We start from the raw sequence: 22,840 nt of genomic DNA, 5'->3' as shown, positions 1-22,840 counted from the left end.
GAATCGTAGGTCTTATAATAATAGTAGTAGTTCGTAATCTTAATTGAAATGGCTAAAATGTGTGTCAGTCGACTTCTAAAATCCTAGTTCTTTGTTATGTTCTTTCTCAGGGTGTAAAGATTGTCTGTGCCAAATTTCATCAAAATCGGTTGAGAGGTTTAAGCGGGAAAGCGACAGACAGACAGTTACTTTCGCATTTATAATAGTAGGGCTGACATTTTTGAATCTCCTCATTAGAAAATAGATTTGATTATATCTGGTTGTCGTGGTAGTTAGGTATGAGTAAAAAAAATTTACTATCGTTTTTATGTTAGGACATAGATGGGAATCTTAGCTTGATCACCTAAGTTTTTCTTTTATATTCCTATGAAAAATTATATAATGTGACATTAAATTACTTGAAAAAATAAGAATTAATATTTAATTGAAGTGGGATTTTGGATAAAAAATATCCGATGCTTACCCTCTGTGAGTGCTAAATTTCATGAAAATCGGTTAAGTAGTATTTGCGTGACATACAAACCTATGATACAAACTTTCGCATTTATAATATTAGAAGGATTTATGGTGACTGACAAATGTAATAAGGTATCGGGATAGGAATAAGGAGGAAATATTGGAGTGTGATATAAATAAAACTACGTTTCAAATTAAATTTACTTTATTTTTTTACAAAATTGACCGAACAGTGCGAGATTTCTAGAACGTTTACACTTGCATTAAGTAGACATAAAGTTTTAATTATTTCTCTTACAAGTAAGTCTTAATACACCTGTGTCGATAAAGCAATACAAATCCTGGCGGGCTTCCAACCCGGCCTATTCGTATCGTATAAAAGATACATGATTTCATGAAATAATTTGTGGACATAATTCTTATTTGTCACTAAATTATGATTAATAATAACGAAAGCAACTATAACTAAACATGATACAATTACACTTAGACAGTATTAGTGTTTACCTGATCTATATATCTAATACAATGTATAATACATTGGGGAGAATTGCACGCAGCAGTGGTTAAAAGATAGCTTAACAAGGTTATAAGTACAGAAAACATTGAAAAACCTTACGTATACTGCGACCAGTGCGTTAAAACAATTGAGTCTTGAATGATGAGCTCCGCCCTGAACATCCGCCCACTATACGAATATAAATACTTTCAAAATAATATAATCTGATAAATAACGTTTTCAACTTTATATCTATATATTTAACACAGAATCCGTCAGGGCGAGGTTAAATAAGGTAGCCTATGTTTTGTACTTTGAAATTAAGACAAAGTGCTCACTAATAAACTAAATGGTATTCGGTTAATATAGGATATACTGAAACTTATATGTTTGATATCATGTTGTATAGTATATACTTTATAATAATAATAATATATTAGAAGTGTAAAAAATATCAAAAATGGGGCTTTTCTCAACCAGTTTGCACTTCATCTTACGCAAGTAAATAAAAAAATTGTCACTGAAAAAAGCCTTGATTTACAAAAAGAAAGAACTAAACTAAACGAAAAATAAAAACACAATATTATAATCTATATATTGTATAACCAACAGTGTCCTTAACAATAATATAAATGAGTACTATGAGTGGGATCAATTTCGATAAATCGATTAAAATTAAATTCAGTAAAGACATCACAGTATCTAATTATAGAGGCCAAACTTATTTTCGATTCTCCAATAAATTTCATGTAATATAAAATCGGCTATAAGATTGTATACAAATGTATCCACATAAAGTATAACTAAAATAAATACCTTACAATGAAGAACTAAAAAAATACTCTATGAATAACCTATTTCGTAAACAAAATGCGCACTGTCTTGTGTAGATTAACCAATTTTCCAAACGTCGCATCGGAAATGCATAAAAAGGCAGATTTACAATGTATTTAGATTTCGTCTGCGGAGAATATTCTATAAACGAATCTCAAGTCACACACGTATTCGGCTCGACATCGATATCATAACAAAATAACAGCACACTATTCAATCTCTCGTACCCTACGATCCATTAAGATAAATAACGCACGAGGACGCATACACGATCTGTCTCGCAGCAAACATTAAAAAACTATTAATATTAAAAATAGTATGATTGCCCAGCTACCCATATAGTGAAGTTAGTATTAAATTACTGTACATATACGTTAGTGACCTTTTCACTACATCTATTTAACCACATAATCGAGTCGCGGGCTCGGCGGCCCGCGGTCTCACCTCGTCACTATTCGATACATCTCACATAGCCTACGGTTAAAAGTTATATTAATCAGATTTATGCAACAGTTTCCTTACAACCGTACCGAAGCGAATAAGATATAGACCTACGACATCTAGATATATTACAGGGGGAGGCCTCGGGCGCTCAGTCGCCGACGCCGTCCAGCGGGTCGCTGGCGTCGTCGGCGTTGTCCGACGCGTCGTCGTCGTCGGGGGCCCCGGGCGGGCGCGCGGGGGGCCCGGGGGCCTCGGGCCGCGGGGGCCCCGGGGCGCGCGCGCCCTGCAGGCACTTCTGCATGTACTGGCGGTGCGCGTACTTGTTGAAGCGGCGCTTGGCCATGAAGAGCGTGGCGATGGTGCGCGGCGCCAGGCGCACGGCGGCGGCGCGCGACGTGATGCCGCCGCGCCGGCACTCGCCGCACGTGTAGTCCAGCACGTGCAGGCTGGCGCCCGACCGCCTAACGCAGTCTGCGGGAGGGCACGCATGTACGCCACCGCCGACCGCCCCGACCTGCCCACCTTCACCCCACGCATATTTCACATCAGCCCCAAAATAGAATGATCCTTTTGACTGTCTTTAGCGACATTTAATACGAGATTTGAAAGTTGGCTGTTGTATACAAATATGCGTAGGCAATGTGAAGTTCGACGATTCGGGGCGTCTCGGCGGTGATCGCAAGGCACACACAAAACATCAACTGTATCTTTCTATTGGAGCGCATCGTTTCGACTTTCGATTTCGGCTTCGTCTAAGCACGAGGCGGAATAAATATTCACTGTGTATTTTACATCATGCTTTCACTTTTACGTTCGTAAACAAATTCTAACACATAATTTGAAGCGTCCTAGGTATTTCGAGAATCGTACTATAGGTATTGCGTAACCATCGTGACGAATGTCGCTCTCGAGTGGCGCTCATGGAAATGAAGAAGTCATGACAGCGAAACATAAAAAGCGTACGGACAAAAAGCTCCATGACATTCCAATACAGTTGCACATCGTAATATCCATGCATAATGCTCACATTCACATCAAGCTACAGGCGAATCCAATAATTTATAAAAAATGGCTCAAATGGACACATCATGCGTTTGTAAGTTTAGCGTAATGAATTTGAATACAAAGTAGTGACGGCCAATTAAAATCTTACGAAACCCTCAAGACGTCATACTTTATATTCAAACATAGGTCCTGCGCTCACTGACGTAATACAACGCCACATAACTCGCCAGAAACGTTCCATACCGCACACATTTCGGAAAATTAAATACAGTTTCCAGTCGAGTTATGCGTGTCGGTGACGTCAGCGAGGGGCGGGGGGCAGGGCGTGCGGGTGGTGTGGGCGGGTGTTGCTACGCGTGCACGACGTACCTTGATGCAGTTGCCTATCGCAGAGCTTACAAATGACGAGCTGCATGGTCCCCTTGGGCCCGATGAAGGAGCGCTCGCACAGCGGGCAGTAGCGACCGATGCGGTACGCCCTACGCACACACACGTACGACACACACACGGACCACACGCGCACGCGCACCGGAACAGAAACACGACAATCGACATTAGTATCGCGCACGCGCCCGACACGTACGCACGCGCGCTTTGTTACTTTCCTTCGGGCTCGCGGGCACGAGCCCACACGGACGGTGCTCGTTATTCATTTCGAACCCACTCAAAACGAAATTATTCAAGGGACAAGATAAACAGTGGAAAATATACAACATTCAAGACAGAATAATTAATTGAATCGTGAAAGAAACATAATCATGCATTCCCACTTGAAATAACGAAAAATCAAGTGCGTATCATAAGAAATGAAATAACTCATACTAAAGGGGAAAATAATTGAAAGTAATTTGAAAGAATCGCCAATTGTTTAGAAGGAAAGTAACAAAGACGAGTTAGTTAGCTAAATGAACACTGATGATATTATATGCCCGGGTTAGTGGTATGATGTTTTTTTTTTTTTTTGTTAGCTCGTTAGCGGTAATTCTGACCCTCATGTCGATAATCAACTCTGAAGTTTACGTCACTTCCATACCTATTGGGGTGTCAACATTTAAACAAAAATATCCCACATTTAAAAAAATATCAGTAAACTTTTTGGTGTATACTATTTTGATTTATGCATTTGTAATTAAAGTAAATAGAATATTACTGATATTTCTTTAAGATTTAATTGCTCTTATAACTACAGTATTACATAGAACAACTTTGAGTGAGCAAACAACCTCCAATTATGAAAAATATGAGAAAACTTAGAATTAAAGATGAGTAGCATGCAACTTATCGCTAATCCCTTATTCTACCAAATATTTACTACACGACTACGTAATTAGACTCGTAAACTAAAAGCTCACAAAAATAGTATTATTTAGTAGAATTAGGGCGGCAAAGGGATTGTGCTTGTCGCATCGGATCTCAGAAAGTATGCGGGGTATATCAATGCTACGACATAATCAACCAGAAATATAAGCGAATGTCGACAGAGTGAATAAATACATAACAGAAATGGCACAGCCTGTGTTAGTCAACATCGAACACGCAATGAGATGAGAACAATGACTACCAAGACCAGTTATAAAAAACACATAAATCATTTGAATGATTTAAGAAAAAAGTGTGTACTTTTAACATCCGCGTTCCTCGTCGCTTCGACGGTAACGCATTGGGTTCACATTTTGACGTGGCCCCTCTTGGATTTACTTGAAAAATAACGTGAAATTATTTTAATTGGCGTCATAGTACATATATAGAAAATATGTTATTTGTGGTCGTCATAATAAGTATTGTTATTTTATTATGTGCTGTGCTAATTCTTGCAAATGAAGATCATGGTATCCGTAATTACAAACCCCCTTCTCAAGAAGTGTAGTTACAACTAGTGCATTAGGATATTAGCTGTACAGACTACAAATTTTTAATCTAGCCCTCTTACAGTAGTGGTAGTAGTAGTTATTTTAAATTAATCATAAACTTGGGGGAAATTGTAAATATGTAGAGTTTATAAATATTCATTATTTGTATTTAAAATTAATTCTATATCATGTAAATGGTAACTTATCATATTATGATGATCAGTTATTATAAGTTTCAATTATATTAAACAGAATTTATAGTACTATTATAAAAAAGGTAGGTATAGAACAATGTAAAATACAAACCTGACATTCCACATTTCAAATAGATCTGCTTATAGAGACTCGATATTTGACTCCGCAGGCCAATAATAGTAGAGATGAGGACATACAAACCATTTTTGCAATCAGCATAAAGATTTTTCCAAACACCTTTCTATGTACCCTGATTCATGTTAAACTCTTAGGTAAGTAAACTTCAAGAGCTTATTACTTTCGTCATTATAGTCTGTCCACTATAAGAATTGCCTTTTGACAGCTCGACGGGTGATACCAGAAGTGATGTCCAAAATATTATCGATTGTGATCATAAATCGAATCAGGTACGTAAATAATAATTACAACGTAAACGTAATAATAAGATATGTAGGTAATTATAATAAGACCACATATCGATGCATTTTATGTTAAAATTAAACTAAACTAATATTTTATTATTTATTGGTTTCTATCTTAAAATTTTGTTGTCTTTATGTTTAAATTACATAACATAATAGAAGAGTTTTTCTGTATCGGATATATTTTACAGAGTATTGCTATTGATTATTATAATCTATCGAAACATCATTGAATAATTCTGTGTAGACATCACTAAGTGGGCGGGGCCTGTCCATGAAGTACAATATTACTTGTATGAAATTTTAACCTAAACAATACAATCCTACATAGGCGTGATGCTGTCAAAAAGCAAATAATATAGAGTATAACAAATGTCAAATACTGATTACCTTAAAACAGGCGTTATTATAGCATATCTCGTATACAATAAGTTGATTAACTTCCCCAGTACTGCAGCTCTAAAAGACCACGTGCTTTAAATGCTACAAAAACATAACTTACGTATACCTTACACGAGAGAACAATACATTTCAAATAAGAATCTGAAAATATTGTAACATATTTACTGCCAAAATTGTACAATATAGATTTGTATGGTTCGTCAAAATAACGCATATCAATAGTCTAAATAAAAAAAACGCGAATATTTTTCTTTCTGTTTATATTTTTGACAGATGAATGTCATTGACGTACATTCTCATTTGAAATGCATTGTACATCTATTACACCGTCGAACGCGCCGCCGCTGAACATAAAGGCGCGTTCACACGCACTGCCTAACCTAACATAACGCAATCACGCGCGGTGAGCTATGCGTACAGACCTGGCGCAGGGCTCGCACAGCGAGTGCGAGTAGAGCTTGTGGCCGCCGGGCCCGCGGCGCGTCTGGTGGTGCCAGTGCGGGCTGCCGGGCCCCCGCGCGGTCACCGAGCCCTGCGCGGGGCCCGCCGGCCCGCCGCCCGCCGCGCCCGGCCCGCCGCCCGGCCCGCCGCCCGGCCCGCTGGGCGACCGCGCGCCGCACGACTTGCACACCGCGCACTCCACGCAGTGCCAGCGACCTGCAAATGATATGAGTTAGTGTATAAATTGCATTTGTAATTACACCTCCTGAATACATCGGTCAATAATCCAGTAGGTAGAATATCTAAAGTTAAACGACTAAGGGCCGATTTTTCAATGCTTGGATAAAACTTATCCGTCCAATAAAGTATTACATGATAATATTAAAATATCCCGTAAACTGTCAAATACGGGCAATTAGAATACGTTTTTAAAATGGTAGATTTATACATTTTTATTCGATGAATAAATTTTAACCAAGGATTGAAAAATCGGACCTAAATAATTTAATAATATCATGGAATCATAAACATACACAAAGTAGAACACAAGTAAGTTGTAAATAATTAAAAACTGTCGGCTAAATTTTTATATTATTTATTTATTTGATTTGGTAATAAATGAAAAGATGTACATTTTATATATTTTGAGAAAATTAGCATGCATAGCAAGATTATTAATTACGACTTTCATGATAAGAATCTAAAAACTAATTACTAAAAAAGACCACATAAATAAGTACTTCAAAGTGTGAAAAGTATAAATAAAAAAATAGTTTATTTGGAAACAATACATAAATTCAAAACAATTTAGACACGACGATCGCCTCAACTAGGAATACAGTGGTGAACGTTTAATTATGGCGGATGACTAACTCATCGTGTTAGGTGTTTCCAATTAAACGTCCACCACTGTATACCTGTGCTAATTTATGAAAAAAAAAAAAAAAAAAAAAACTATATCCAAAGTTGTACAATAACAAGTGAGCATACCGTCGGGCACGCGGTCGAGCCCCACGCAGTAGATGTGGAAGCCGCGGTCGCACAGGTCGCAGAAGAGCATCTTGTCGTCGTCGGCGGGCCGCGCGCACGCGCAGCACGTCTTGCACTCGGCGCACTGCCACGCGTACTCGCGGCACTTGCGGATCGTGTCCGCGCTCAGCTCCACGCACGACGGGTGCACTGTGCACGAATAATAGTTAAATAAAATATGCAAATACAGGAACGACTACTGTACTGTGTACAAATTTTGTTTTATTTATTATGCTATCTATACATAAATGATAAAATCGTAGGAAAGTCAAAACTGTACATTGATTTTTTTTTTAATAATATTTGGGGCGTGATCTACAGATACCGAAGCCAAAAAAATAGTTTTTAGTATTTTTGTTTGTTTGTCTGTATGTATGTCCGGGCTAATCTCAAAAAGTACTGCGTGGATTTACTTTAAATAAAATTAAATTAAATTTGGTACAGAGATAGTTAGTCCATGTTGTCAGACACACAATATTTATCTCTAATTTCATTTAAAGAGCGAATACCAATATAAAATATAATAAATTTAGTCCAATCTTAAGATGGAACATAAAATATGTCAATGATATTAATTGTCTTATGAAACGACAAATTAAAAAAATCTGACAATCGTCAGAACAGCTCTGTAATTGATAAAAAAAAATTCCAAAACAACACTAATTTATAAAAAGTAAAATAAAACAGCACTAACACTTAGCGTTGCAATTCGCGCACACGAGGAACCGTTCGTGCGTGGTGCGTCTATTAGCTTCTATACGCAGCTTGCACGCGCGGCACGTGTCCGCCTCGCTGTCCTCCGCGACGGGAGCGGCGTCCGCGTCGCTTGTGCGCTTCACTTTCGTCAGCTTCTTGCGCTGGAATTTTAATATATTTTTATTTTTAATGCATAAGCACTATAATAGTTAAATATGACAGTTATACTGCAACATACTTCATGATTGATTTTTTTTTCAATTCCTTATTTATTTTAGTTATATTTACCACTTTTTACTGCCTAAATTATAGTATCATGATACTCATAAAATTATTTTATGATTTTAGGTACTACAAACAAGTATCTGTAAGTATATTGTTATGAAATGATAAGAAACTAATATCAATCTTACACATAAATGATATTATGTACCTTTTATAAAAATAAATAAAATAAATGCTTATATTTATCTAATTGTGCATACCTTTTGATGTCGATGTGTGTCCTCGCTGTCATCAGAGGAGGAGGCCCAGTCGGGCTCCGATTCAGAGGAGGAGACCGCGGGCGAAGGCGCTGCGGCGGGAGCGCGTAATGCCGTGTTTAGAGGGAAGTATCTAGTGTACAAATAATATTTGTTTAAAATTTGATGTGTCAGACGTTAAAGGAGGAAAAACGTATGTTTCTGGAATTATAAAAAAAGCTCGTATTTATATTACTTAATTGATATAGGAAACGAACTTCATATAATACTTGAAGAAAATCCGCTGTTCTTATTGTTAATAAAAATTTTGACGATCTGACAATTTTTTTCAAGACTGAATTAATACCTCACCACTGGGGAAAAAAACCTAAAACTAACTTCTTATATGATATTGATTATTATTTTTAAACATTAATATGAAATTATTTAATCAATTTAGCTTATAGTTATAACATTAATTTATGATAACCATTTACTTTTTATATGAATTTAGTATTTATTAGCTTGACAAAACTGCCACTTCTCATAAAATAATTTTGTTGTATACATACATTATCTGAATAAAGAAGTTGTGAAATTAGCTATAAATTTAATAAAATTAAAATACAATGGAATTCAAACAAAAATGGCATATCAGAAGAAAGTTCGTTAAAAATATATTTGGCAGCAATTCAAAATTGAATGCTTATAATTTTTTTGAATTCCAAATTTATTTTATGACAAAAAATTCCAGCAAAGTCATTGCACAGGTTGTAAATTGTCGATGTTCACACCAAAAGTGTTATATGAAATAATCGCAAAATCGCTATATGCTAGTTAACTGCAGCTGTCTTTATTGCAGCTACTCCATAACTATATATAACTAGCGGTCCGCCCCGGCTTCGCCCGTGGTACATATTCACGTTTTCTCTACATAAGAACCATCCTCGTACTTCAAGGAATATAATAAAAAAAGAATTAAAGAAATCGGTTCAGCTGTTCTAAAGTTATGCGCTTACCAACACATTTTGCGATTCATTTTTATATTATAGATAGTGTGGTTTCACTAACAGATCCTAATAGCTTGCTGTATAATCACGTTCAGTTACTTCGAGATGCAGAGCTGTGACTTGTGCTGTCACTATCTCCAACAACTAACATATACTGTTCTTTGCCAGTATTTATATCTATTGCAGATTATTTGCTGTATAGTGCCAATGGGATGTCAATACTCTCTGTACTCACTGCACCTACTCTGCTGTGTAGAGCCAATGGGATGCATTCACTGCAGCAGCTGAAGGCTATAATGTCGCAAAATGTTACAGCTCTATTGTAGAATACTCGTTGCAGCTGGACGGAGCTGTAGAGTTGTAACATGCCATAGCTATATAGTAGAGTACTGTAGCTGGTCCGCGATGTAGAGTTACCAGTATAGTCACTGCAAATGCTCCGAGGTGTAGAGCTATTAGGTGTGTGGGTCTATAGTCATCGCAATGTGTTATATTGTAGAGTACTCACTGCAGCTGCTGCGAGGTGTAGAGCCGGTAGGTGTGCTGGTACTGGCCGGGCAGCAGCGCGAGCGGGTAGAAGCCGTGCGGTGGCGCCACGCGCACGGGCGGGCCGGCGGGCGGGCCGGCTGGCGGGCCGGCTGGCAGGCCGGCTGGCGGGCCGGCGGGCGGGGCCGCGCGCCGCCGCTGTACCGTCAGCGACTGCAGGTCCACGCACGCGGGCCGCCGCAGCGCGTTCAGGCGCGCGTTCCACTCGCTCGCCGACGCTATCGCTGCTGCCGCCATGTCCTGAATAATACATTTGGTTTTAAATAAAGTATAAAGGAAATATTTAATTATTTGTTATATTACACTTTATTATAGTAAAATAATTTAATAACAAGAAACAATAAAAAATAAACAATATGACCACCAGAAAGATGTAGCAAAATTGGCGGCCTTATCACTAAACAGTGTTCTCTGCCAGGCAACCATGGAGAGAAAGGTAAAAAAGCGCGTAAAAATATTTAGTAATAATTTTTTTTAATGATTTAACTCAATAAATACCGATTTTGCGATTCATTCGTCAGCAGAAAGCATTGAGTACAATATGCAATTAGACTTACAATCACAAGTAAAACATATCGAAAGCAAAATACTGTAGACGTGGTCTATTACACAGACTTTTCAACTGCCCTTTGAATAAAAAGCCATGAACTATCCAAATAACATCTATTCAATCTTAAAAAGGATTAAGTGTCATATTTCAGGTATGTGTATTTTTACGGATTCGGATCGGAAAACGAGAGATAAATTGTATTCATTTAATTTTATGAATAATTTTGAATAAATTTTTATTAATCTATAACCATGGCCATTGCTATCAATTAATAATGTCGCTTTCCGACGTCTGTGTGTTTTAATGCTTTGATCTTTAAAATTACGCAACAGATTTTGATGGTTTTTCTAATAAATATAGTGTTTCTAGGTCTTCTTGGTGGAAGGCATATAAGTTTTTTATTTTTATTTTAACTAGTTTTATATAAAACACAAGCTATACCTGTCTAGTCTTTTCCGGATCGATTTTCGGCAACTCCGGTTTACTGTCCATCGATTTAGAATCAGCCTTCATCTCAATCCTGTCCTTGACTTCCGTCTTCACTTCCTCGGGCTCCGGAGCGGGCTCCGCTAGTTGTTTCTCCCGTTGATACGATCTGTATTCTTCGTATTTATGTGGGTAGTCTGATAGCATAATGTCGAGTACTTCACTCGCGTCGACTGCTGTTATGCCTGTAAAATATTGGTTGATTAAATGTTTATTTTAATTTTTCATTGACTACAATTCGATATGCATTATGGGATCTGAATTATTATTTATCAAATATAAATTGTAAACAATACTTTTTTCATTATTAAATGTTATATACAGTAAAAAGACATTACAAAAATGCTTTAGTTTATACTTCAATGCAAATATACAATTTGTTATAAAACTATTTAACATTAACCATTTTAGAACTAATGACATGGATTTCCACACACTAATTATATTTGTGATGCGATCTTTCCATCAATTATGGAAAGTTTCTATTAGGTTTATATTAGCAATCATTATTTTATATTTAAAATATTCACCTAAATCACATAGCGCCTCACTGACTAGGCCTTGCCGTAGCACATAGTCCCTCTCCTGGCCAGTGATCGTCCGCCGTTTTAGTTCGGGATAACGTCGCTTGAAACTCTTTACGCTCAAAAACATAGCGACTTGTTCTTGTATCATCATAACCTGTAAAGAGAAATGATAAATTTTTAATTCCCATTAAAATATATTTTTTGTTATTTTTTTATATTAGTATTTAAAGCAGATTTTATCTTTCAATAGCTACATAATTTATATGATTTAGAAACAACAAATAAAAGTGTAATTTATATGATTTCGTAATCTGTCTGGTAGCAAACACAAAATTGAGTAGACTCAAGACAATTTAGTCACAATTTTTTACCGTCGTTAATCTTACTAGGATTATAGTAGAGCCATTTTAATAGGCAACATTTGACAGTTCAACAAAATTCAACAACGTAACCTAGTAACGACGACATAGAATAACATGATATTTCGTTTTGTTAGAACTGCACATTTGCTTAACTTTTTTAAATTACGATTACATATTTATAATAATAATGACCGATACAAGTAATTTTAAGATTTCATTTTACTGATAAACCATTATAAACATAATAAACAATTTCTGAATTGAAGAACTGACGTCGCTACAATTTTGTGTCAATAAACCTTTTTTCTTTTTAAATACCAGAGATGTTACTCTAAAAATCGAAATCTGACATCTAGAATCGAATGCATTGATAACTTGTGAATAAAAATCATCATAAATAAATAAATTCGATTGACAAATGTTTCAAATCCGTATCGATTAATTCACTTTAATCGATGTTTTTATACAAGTTACATCTCTTCGAAGATAAAATTGATAGACGTCAAATGTTGCCTATTAAATTGGCTCGACTATAGCAATTACTAAGTTTTTTTTGACGTGACAACGTCTTATAAATTGGTTTGCCGGGTGACACTTCAAGAAACTGCGTTACGCTCCGCTCACGTTATGCGCTCACAATGAGAGCGAGTGAGAGGCACGCGTCCCTTCCACTCGGGCATGGTTAGCCCGCCTAAGAGCGAGAGAGACAGACATAAAAAGTCGTTGTCACGTAAAACTTTCGCCCGTATACCGACTTTACAGGCAACCAATTTTTTAATAATCAATATTTGTATTTAAAAAAACCTAATTAAATTTTAAAGAATAATGTAATTTTTTTATGAAAAACATAATTACCTGATGATCAGCATCTGATTGTTCAGGTGGGGGCCAAGTGTACTCTTTAACATCTTCTGCTGACCATACTTTATTACTGAAAAGGAAACATAAACAGATAAATATAAAACTGTTAAATAACACGATTATGTTTTACTTCTTTAAACTTATAAATGTTTGTGAAAGCTTTGAGAAATTCAAGAGTATTTCATATTTCTTACCTATCAAAGAGATCTGCAAATTTAGATTTCTTCATTTTACTACTTTCATTTGTTGAACTTTTAACAGAGCTCTGCGAATCTTCATCAAGTAAATGTGATGGTCTGAAAGATATTATAGAAGAATACATTAGTTTAAGCATTTCATTAGTAAGGTTTTAATAATTATGGACCGTCAAGCAATAAAATATGTTCATTAGAAATTAATTCATATTTACTCACTTAGCAGGGGTAGCATTATCATCCATCATGCAAGTTTCCTCTTCAAACAATTGCACTGTTGTAGTAGCAGGACCGCATACTCTTCCATAAATTCCCATGGTTTCCTTCAATAAAAAAAATATATTGCTTAAATTTCTAATAAAGAAAAGTATTATTTAATATTTTTTTATAATAAACTTATTTTGTTTAACAACTATTTTAGGTTTACCTTCATATACATAGCGCCCCTGCCCCCTCCCCGCCCCCGGCCTCTGCCCCGCGGCGTGCGCGGCGACGCCCTGCCTCTGCCCCCTCTGCTGCCTCGCCCTCCTCGACCGCGACCGCGAAATTCACTAATCACCTCAGGCGATTTCGCAAAGGGATTCTCCATTCTCGGAAGCGTCGTTTCCAATACGACTTTCAATTCTGGAGTTTCACCACCGAAAAACTGCATGTCACTCGTAGAAGAATTTCGTCTCCTACTCGATAGTGGTGTTAAACACGTGGATGGCATTTTGTCCAAAGCCTCCGTCATACGCGGCAATTTTATTCTAGAGCTTGTCGGGTCTATTTCTTCAGGTTTTTGCTCGGATGCAAAAAAATTATTTGCAGTTTCGACGATCGGCTCCGGTTCGGGAGCGGGATTGGACTCTGGCTCTACGCGACGTCCCCGTCCACGCCCCCTTCCACGAGGCTTAACTAATATCACTGGTCTATCTCTGTAATGTAAAATTATTTGTTTAGTGAAATTTGTCCAAATTATATCTCCATAGCATGATGTGGTTGTTTATAATAATTAAACAAACAAATATTACATGTAAAATATTTGAGTTCTTTTTTTATTATTATAGACATAATACAACTATCATTGATCAAAAAAAATGTATAAAATAGCAATCAGTCAGATCAAAGATAAAATTTTAAAATAGTACCTTGATAGCCTCAAAGATCTTTGCGGCCTCTCTTCAAGTGCTGGTGTAGGTAATGTGATAGGTTTAGCTCCTTCAGAAACAGGTAACTTTCTTGGACGACCCCGTTTCTTGGGCTGAGGTGTGACTTCAACAATTGTTGGAATACTTTGGTCAGTATTTGTAAAGTCTGTGGCCGGTTTTAGGTTTCCTACTTCTAGTGGATCTTGAGATAATGGATCAGGAGTTATATTAAAATCTCGAGATTCAACATTCTCATGAAAAATAGTTTCCCTAATCTCAGAGCAGTTTTGGTCTATTGGTGATATTTCCACTCTTACAGTTGGATTGCTATCTAATGAAGTCCCAGATTTAAGTTCTGGACTGACACTTTGTTTTCTTTCTGAATGATTGAGGGGCACCACTTTCAGCTGTTTGGATTGTAAATTAGATAAAATATTATGCAACTTTGAGCTACCATTCTTAGAACAATTTTCATTATTAAGAAGAGAATGATTGACTATTTTGGATTGCTTCACTTCTAAAGAATTTGTAGGAGGTGAAACCTGTCCTGATTTGGCCACTACAGGTGTAATTGATAATGATTTATTTGACAATAATTGACCTAATTTTAGTCTCTTCGTATCAAGCACTGATAACTCGGATTCTTTTGGTGATGGTGGACTTGGAAGAGTCTCTGTATTTGATGGCCTCTTTCCAATAGTGCGTTTATTAAAAGGGGATTTTTCTGGACTTTGTACAACCCTTGAGCTCCTTAATCTTTTACCTACAACTACATTCGGTGTTTCTGTTTCATTTTTTTTTCTACTATTTAACACAGATCTCCTTTTGGTCACCGTACTGTCGGATATACCAGCAGTTTTACTATCACTCTTAAGCATTTCCTCAGTAATAATTTTTGCAGAAGCACCATGATCAGTCTTATTTATTTTCAATATAATCCTTGGAGAATCTTGATCAGAGCTTTGATTTATTTTATCTGATATGTTAATTTCCAATGGCTTTGTTACACTTTCATTCATTTCTTTACATAAATCTTGCATTGGACGAACTTTTAATAAGTTAGGGCCAGAAATAATTTCTTTTATATTTTCAGTACTTGGACTTAAATCTCTTTTATTATGTTTGGATTCTGAAGTTTTATTAGTTTCCTTTGTAGAGGAAGTGTCATTAATTGAAGATTTCAGGCCTTCATTTGTCTTGGAAGATATGCAATTTGTTAAATTAATTTTACCATCAACATTTTGTGCACTATCATCATTTTTATGACTTTCTAGAAGTTTTTTAAGAAGTGTACAATTGTTTTTGTTAGACATGGGTTTTCCTCTTTGATTAATTGGTGATATTGGTCCTCCCGACACTGTATGGTGTGATTCACTTGATAAGTCATTGATGCATTTGTCATCTGTGACAGTTTTTACATTTTGTTTTTTAATATCAACAGTAAGGGGTGAGGAAGGCTTATCTTCTTTGGATGTGCATTCCTCATTTTTACTCTCTTCATTCTTATGTGTTAATACCCTGTCAATATTGTCCTTATTTTCAGAATTGCTAATTGATTTCAATTCTTTTTCCCTGTTTACAATAACTGCAGGTTGATTGTGGATTTCATATTGACTATGATTACTGTCATTGAGAATTGCATTCTTTTTTGTTTCAGGTACATCTTTTAAGGAATCAGTTTCAGGATTTAATACTGGTTTAATATTTATCTTACTAATTGCAGGTATGTTTTCATTTATATTATTTAAATGTTCACTGTCATTTTTATTTATATGGTATTGTGTGTCACTACTACCAGAGTCAGTCCTTGCTTTTCGATTTATTCTCATCAGTAGAGGAGGATTCTTAACAGATGTGTCTTCACAGTAATCAACTTTCTGTTTAATATCTTCAGGTTTGATAATTGGCTTAATATTTATTTTTGTCACAACCGGTATATTTTGATTTCTCAATTCAGGGCTGCTGGTACGTTCTTTTTTAGGTGATAATGGCAGTGGATAATCAGGTTTAACTAATGGTTTAATATTTAGTTTGGTAATAACAGGTATGTTATCTTCTTTCTGGACACAAAACTCTTCCTTTTCATTTGGTTTACATATGGGTTTAATATTAATTTTTGTTACAATTGGTATATGGTCATTATTTTCATCACTTGAGGTTCCTGTTTCAGAGGAATGATTTTCTGATTCTTTAGAAATGTCATCCTCTGATGGCTTGACAATAGGTTTTATATTGAGTTTAGTCACAATAGGTATACTTTCATCGGATTTTACATCATCACAGTCTGTTTCTTTTGGTGAATTATCTTCAGGACTTTTAATAGGCTTTATATTTAATTTTGTTACTTTTGGTATATCCTCTTCACTTAAATCAATTTTATTAGGGTCCACTATAGGCTTTATATTTATTTTTGAAACTACAGGAACTTTATCATCATTTTTATTACATACATCTACACTATTTTCAGGTTTTATAATTGGTTTTATATTTAATTTCGTTATTACAGGTATGTTTTCTAAATTTTCTGATAAGGTTTTTTTGGGAGTTTTACATACCATTTCATTTTCAGGTTTTGTAATTGGTTTTATAGTTATTTTAGGCACATGAGAAAAGTCTTTCAAATCTGAATTAGATGAATCTGTAGAAATTTTCAGTTTGGGTATTGGCGGAGTTTCTGAACTTTCTGATGTATTTTCTCTATTTATACTATCAGGTGGCTTAAGTGGTTTTATTGTGAGTTTGGGACTTAATGGTTGACCATCTGATATTGGAACTGATTTTATTGTCAATTTAGGTACTTTTTCCAATAGATTTTCTTCTGATTGACATATGACAACTTTTAACTTTGAAGGTGATTCTCTTCCCTCTTCATTACTATTTTGAATGCCTTTAATAGTAAGTTTTGGAATGTTCGGCTCAGTATAGAACTTTCCTTCAGTTTCAGTACCTGGCTTTCCCAGTTTAATTGTTACTCGAGGTACAACATCCTGTGGACCTTGATCTGAAGCAGATGCTTGATCAGACGTACTTGCACTGTCATCATTTTCAGAGTATTCTGATTCAGAAATTTCACTACTGCTTGACTTCCGATGTAGTTCATTAATTCTTTCAGGTGGTTTTAATAGTGGTTTTATATTTAACTTTGTTATACTTGGAATTGAAACTTTTTCATTGCATACATTCTCAGTGTCCTGTTCAGTAGGAGCTTTGAGTGGTTTTATTGTCAATTTAGGTATTGGAGATTTTGGGTCATCACTTGATTTATTATTAACTTTTATAGTTAACTTTGGTACAGTTTTCTCTGATTCTGTACTTTGTTGCACTTCATTGTCTGTATTTATATTATTATTACTGCTTTCCTTGTTTAATTCTTCACCAACAGCCTGCTTTGGACTACTTTCTATTTCTGGCTCAGTTTCATTTCTAGCTGGCAGCTCAGAAAGCACTGATGGTGATGATTGGTCATGTTCTTCATTAATAATTTCCTGTTCAATAGGTACTTCAGATACTAATAAACTTGGAGTCATAGAACAATTTTCTTGATTATCACTGATAACCTCACTTTGTTCAATATTTTGTACTGAAGCAGTACTAATAGCATTTTCATTTGATTGTAAGTCAATATTTGGAGTTGATTCAATCGTAACATCAATGGGGATTATGTCTTTTTGGTTTGTTGCACTCTCTGTTGATGTTGATTGACACTGTTCACTTTCCGTAATAGATGATTGTTTATCAAATTCTAAATTATCTGTATGATTAACTTGAGGATTAATTTTCTGCCTAATAAGTCTAATTTTTTTAGGAGGACTCGTTGAAGTTTCTGCTTTGCAGATACTTATTTCACTTACATTTCTAATCTCTTCTGACTTAACACTATCCTGTACAGTAGACACAGCATCTGATGAACTTGACACATCCTTAGTTATGCACTCACTTGATTGTTCGGGTGCTTCGGTACTAATACTTGAATCAACCGTGGACGACACAGTCGAGTCTGGCCGGCTAAGAGCAGGTCGTACTAAACGCCTTCTTAAAGGTGACCGAGTCACAGCTTCTACACTATGAGTCTTTTCACTTACACTAATGTCACTTGATGTAGATTCTGCACTTTCAACCACAACTTTATCCCTACTATCACTTGATGTCACACACTTAACTGTCCTCTCACAAGGTCCATTTTCACTATCTGATACAGATTGTTCAGTCTTATTTACACTGCTTGTAGGAATATTTGGCAAGGGGCTACTGGGCATCTTTTCTGAACTTGATGCCTCTTCATTGTCAACAGGAGATATTGTATTAACTGGGCAAACAGGTGAATTGGGTTTGGGTAATTCACAGGTTACTGTCAAATTGTCACTTTCATTATTTTCAGTACAGTCTGTACTAATCACAGGACTATCAACACTACAACTCTGAGTTTCTTCAACAGTAGCAGGAGCTACTTGCTTCGTCTCCAATATTATTGAGCTATCTTCGGTTTGAATAACTTCAGTGTCGGTTTTTCGGTCTTCTTGATGCACAGGTAAACTTTTAGCGTCTGTATCCAATAACAATGGTAATCGCTTTGGTGCTCCGGGCCCATCAACGATCTCATCGATCATATCCAAAATCGCTTCGGTACTTGTGTTGACATCTTGCGTCGAAGGTGAAGGAACGCTGTCGCCATCGAAATTATCCTCGGACATCGCGGGGGTTTGACACGATGTTCTAGTTTCAAACGTATCTTGTTGAAAACTACTAGTTGCATTGACGTCCTCAAGCTGTCCGAGATCTTTTTCCCGCGCCGATTCGCGGCGGGAAGCGTTTGTTGCGGTGCCCGCATCTTCTTCTGAACTCTCCATTATCTACTGTTTAGCGACGCTGTCATATCTGAAATATAAAACGTCCGCAAGATGATATTTACGTTACATACGAGTAACCTGACGACATGAGAGCTTGACAAACCACAGGCACCATTCTAATTCACCATAACGCTACGAAAATATGTTCACGGATCCATGGTGTAGATTAATGTACATACACATGTAGTTTATTCTCATATTCACGACGTTTACGTGTCGCCTGAGTAGACAGGGGGTCTTGAAAACTATCCATTCAACAGCGTAAACCGGCAAACAAAAAGCTTGTATACGCCATTTTTAAAACCAAAGACATGGCAGGTTTGAGGTATAAGCCAATAAAAAATATCTTATTCGGACAATTCGGCCATTGTCGTGTTGGTAAACTGCATGCTGCCCATAGATCGCTCCACTCGAGCTTTTAGCTTGTAAAAGAGTAATAAATATGCCTTTCAACATGTGGTAAAACGAGTAGGATAATATTCAAGTAGAAGACAAAATTATTACTAATGGCAACAAAATGAAAGCGTGCTTAGTCTGTTTTGTTTTTATTTTCCCCTATTTTACGTGTAATTTTTATAGAAATTATATTTAATTTACGGAGAATAACTTGCGAACTATGTATATAATCATTCAGATCAAATAGCTCTACATTATTGGGTAAAATTCAATAAAAACAAGAGCAAACAGACAAAATATGTGCACAACATCAAACATGGCAATATAGCAACATGAAGCAATAAATTGGACAACTTTAATCTCCATTCAATCCCAAATATATTACTTAATACTTTGATACATTTTTGTGTACCTTAATTAATGTCATATAACATATTCGCAGAAATGCAAAGAATACGATTAGCGCAGAGTTTGGATAATGCCTATTTTTGATGATTTAAAGTAATCTAAGAAAGTAATTGTCTTTATAAATTAGCTAAATTTGTGTTGAAAGCCGATACTCCAACTTTATATTGATCCAATCTAAGGGTCCAATCAATATAAAGTTGTCTTTATAAATTAGCTAAATTTGTGTTGAAATCTGTGGTTGAAATCAAAATTATTATTAACGTGAAACTTGAAAGACTCTTCAATGCACAATATACTGAATTAAGTTTTGTTTTATATATTAAAAGCTAAAATATTTTTAAGCTATTGCATAGCTTCTATTGCGGGCCTTGAGCGCGGAGAGCGAATCCAGAAATTCCGTAACGAAAAAAACCTCACGCTCCCCACTCCGACGGACACGGAGGTGTGGCTTGAAGTCTAAGGGCGTATTCAGAAAGAAAGCTTGAAACTTATAAGCGCATATAAGCGCCTATCGGCACTTGTCAGGCGCCATATAAAATTTGTTTTGGTCTGCTTCAACCTGCTTCCTTTGTGTAGAACGAACTAGCGTTGACAAGCGCCGATAAGCGCTTATAAGTTTCAAGCTTTCTTTCTGAATACGCCCTAAGGCTTGAAAGCATGCTATGCAATAGCTTTACCGCGGCAGTCCCCAAGTGCCACACGTCTTTTTTTCGTTCTTCCTTGTATAGTTCCTTGGTGGCTCCTTGTTATTATACCTACATAAACAAAAAATAAGTGGATAGTGAATAAATATAACTTGACAAGAACTTGACAATCTAGACGTGATCTAGACGTTTCTTCTATGGCTGTATTTTATACCAGTGCAAACTTAGCACCCCATCTATGGAATTTTGGGTCGAAAATGACCTTGATCGTTAGGTCCCCGTTAGGTCCTTTAAGGTACCACAATTTTTTCGTTAGGTCCCCTTTAGTTTTTTTTTTAATAATTTTTTAAATTTCAGGTATAAAAAAATGCAACTTTAGCACCCCATCCATAGAATTTTGGATCAAAAATGACCTTAATCGATAGGTCTCCGTTAAGTCCTGTAAGGTCCCACAATTTTTTCGTTAGGTCCCCTTTAGTTTTTTTTTAATAATTTTTTTTTAATTTTAGGTATAAAAAAGTTACACTTTAGCACCCCATCCATAGCAAAATTGGCAAATTTTATCAAAATCGTATTCTTTACCGTTAGGTCCGTATAGCTGCGCATGCGCCTTAGAGCATTAAGGCATGCGCACATCATACATAAACAATGCGAAATTTAAATTGGTATCGTTTCATTTATTAAATTTAAATCAATAAATAAATCTATACTAGTCACGTCCGAAAGATGAAACTGGCTTTTTATTTCGAAAATTTATTTGGCAACACTTGACAGTTAACTGTCATTAAAACCTGAGTTGTTGGTGTGTCAAAGCTTGTCAAAGTGATTTTTTTTTCTGCGATTTTAGCTTAGGATTTTAGTGATTTCTAAAAAAAAAATTTAAAAAAAAAATTTTTTGAAAACTGAGTTGAAAACATGACGAAAACTTTAAACTATGATTAATAAATTTAAAATGAAACAATTTGAAAGAGATGTAGTTTTCAAGGAAAAAAGTGTTTACGAGAAATATCTCAATGCATTGTTAAGTGTGACTTGATATTTTGATGCTTTTCATCTTGATTGCATTGCACATTATTATAAGTAGGTATGATTTGTTTAATATTATTATTTTGCATGGATGATACCAGTAATCAAGTTAAAAACTATTCAAGCAACAATATAAAATTGAACGATCTGGGTCCGTTCAAAATGTTTAAAGACACAAAATCAGTATCTCGACGAGATTTATTCTTTGAACCGAGATGACCGAACCATGTTATTCATGTTGAAGAGCAGTACAAAAAAAAACAAGATGGAATAACTGCAGACATGGAAGAGTTAATGATGTCAGAGATAATGATAGTGATTCTTATTCTTTATTCGCGGCTGAACGCGGCTTTTAGATTTAATATGATTATATTGATTAAACAAAATTTAATTGTATTTTATTATGTTTTTTCCACAGATATATAAACATTACTTATATTTGGATGTCTGTGGTTTTTTCTTACTTTCACTAGCTGTTCTTTTTTTTATCTGTATCAGATAACAGTACCAGATTACATATATATAATATTATATAGATGAAGAGGTTGTTAATCTCTCAAAAAAAACAAAGCTCGTAATAATAAATTAAAGTATCAAAACTTTATTTCCAACTATAACCTAAGTTACCATAATTATGATGATTGACCCTACGCAGAAACGCCGCGATGACATTCCAGATAGTGTGGCCCTGTGGCCGCTACAAAAAATATATATACACCATAGATTGACACTAATACACTAATAGTTATTTTAAGTCTAGGTTGAAAAGTAGGTTTTTAATAAATAAGCACTCTCAGAACAATAGATTTATTTAATAAATGAAACGATACGATTTTAAATTTCGCGCTGTTTATGTATGATGTGCGCATGCCTTAATGCTCTAAGGCGCATGCGCAGGTTTTTATTATTTTATAATTTTAATAAAATAAATAATTCAACAATTTCAATGATGAGCCTATACGGACCTAACGGTAAAGAATACGATTTTGATAAAATTTGCCAATTTTGCTATGGATGGGGTGCTAAAGTGTAACTTTTTTATACCTAAAATTAAAAAAAAAAATTATTAAAAAAAAAACTAAAGGGGACCTAACGAAAAAATTGTGGGACCTTATAGGA

General features: G+C 35.6%; 1 protein-coding gene across 5 annotated transcripts; it reads right to left on the bottom strand.

The window, feature by feature from the left end:
* Positions 1-643: 643 nt before the first annotated feature.
* Positions 644-19,710, bottom strand: LOC123697109. Of its 5 annotated transcripts, none has more exons than XM_045643503.1 (14): positions 14,401-19,710; positions 13,698-14,187; positions 13,490-13,593; positions 13,271-13,372; positions 13,071-13,146; positions 11,857-12,007; positions 11,282-11,511; positions 10,253-10,530; positions 8,759-8,888; positions 8,272-8,434; positions 7,539-7,727; positions 6,530-6,764; positions 3,608-3,717; positions 644-2,704 (listed from the first exon to the last, which is right to left on the bottom strand). In XM_045643503.1, exons 1-14 carry the CDS (start codon positions 19,245-19,247, stop codon positions 2,382-2,384), a joined length of 7,428 nt encoding a protein of 2,475 aa, XP_045499459.1. In that variant the 5' UTR covers positions 19,248-19,710; the 3' UTR covers positions 644-2,381. The 5 variants fall into 5 exon arrangements, with proteins under 5 accessions (XP_045499459.1, XP_045499461.1, XP_045499463.1 ...); XM_045643505.1 differs by lacking the exon at positions 3,608-3,717 and adding an exon at positions 4,859-4,935 and having other exon boundaries at positions 2,598-2,704; XM_045643506.1 differs by lacking the exon at positions 644-2,704 and adding an exon at positions 4,859-4,935 and having other exon boundaries at positions 3,700-3,717.
* Positions 19,711-22,840: the final 3,130 nt, after the last annotated feature.

This window comes from Colias croceus, chromosome 14 (assembly GCF_905220415.1).
Source record: "Colias croceus chromosome 14, ilColCroc2.1".
Lineage (NCBI taxonomy): Eukaryota > Metazoa > Arthropoda > Insecta > Lepidoptera > Pieridae > Colias > Colias croceus.
This window is presented reverse-complemented; position numbering and strand designations above follow the sequence as displayed.

Bases quoted from the DNA above. Each gene is read 5' to 3' on its own strand.
- LOC123697109 (XM_045643503.1), bottom strand. From the start codon at position 19,247: ATGGAGAGTTCAGAAGAAGATGCGGGCACCGCAACAAACGCTTCCCGC. The intron at 11,512-11,856 runs GTGAATATTTTA...AATATTTTACAG, and splicing joins TGAGGCGCTATGTGATTTAG to GCATAACAGCAGTCGACGCG. The intron at 6,765-7,538 runs GTATGCTCACTT...TATCATTTGCAG, and splicing joins GCTCGACCGCGTGCCCGACG to GTCGCTGGCACTGCGTGGAG.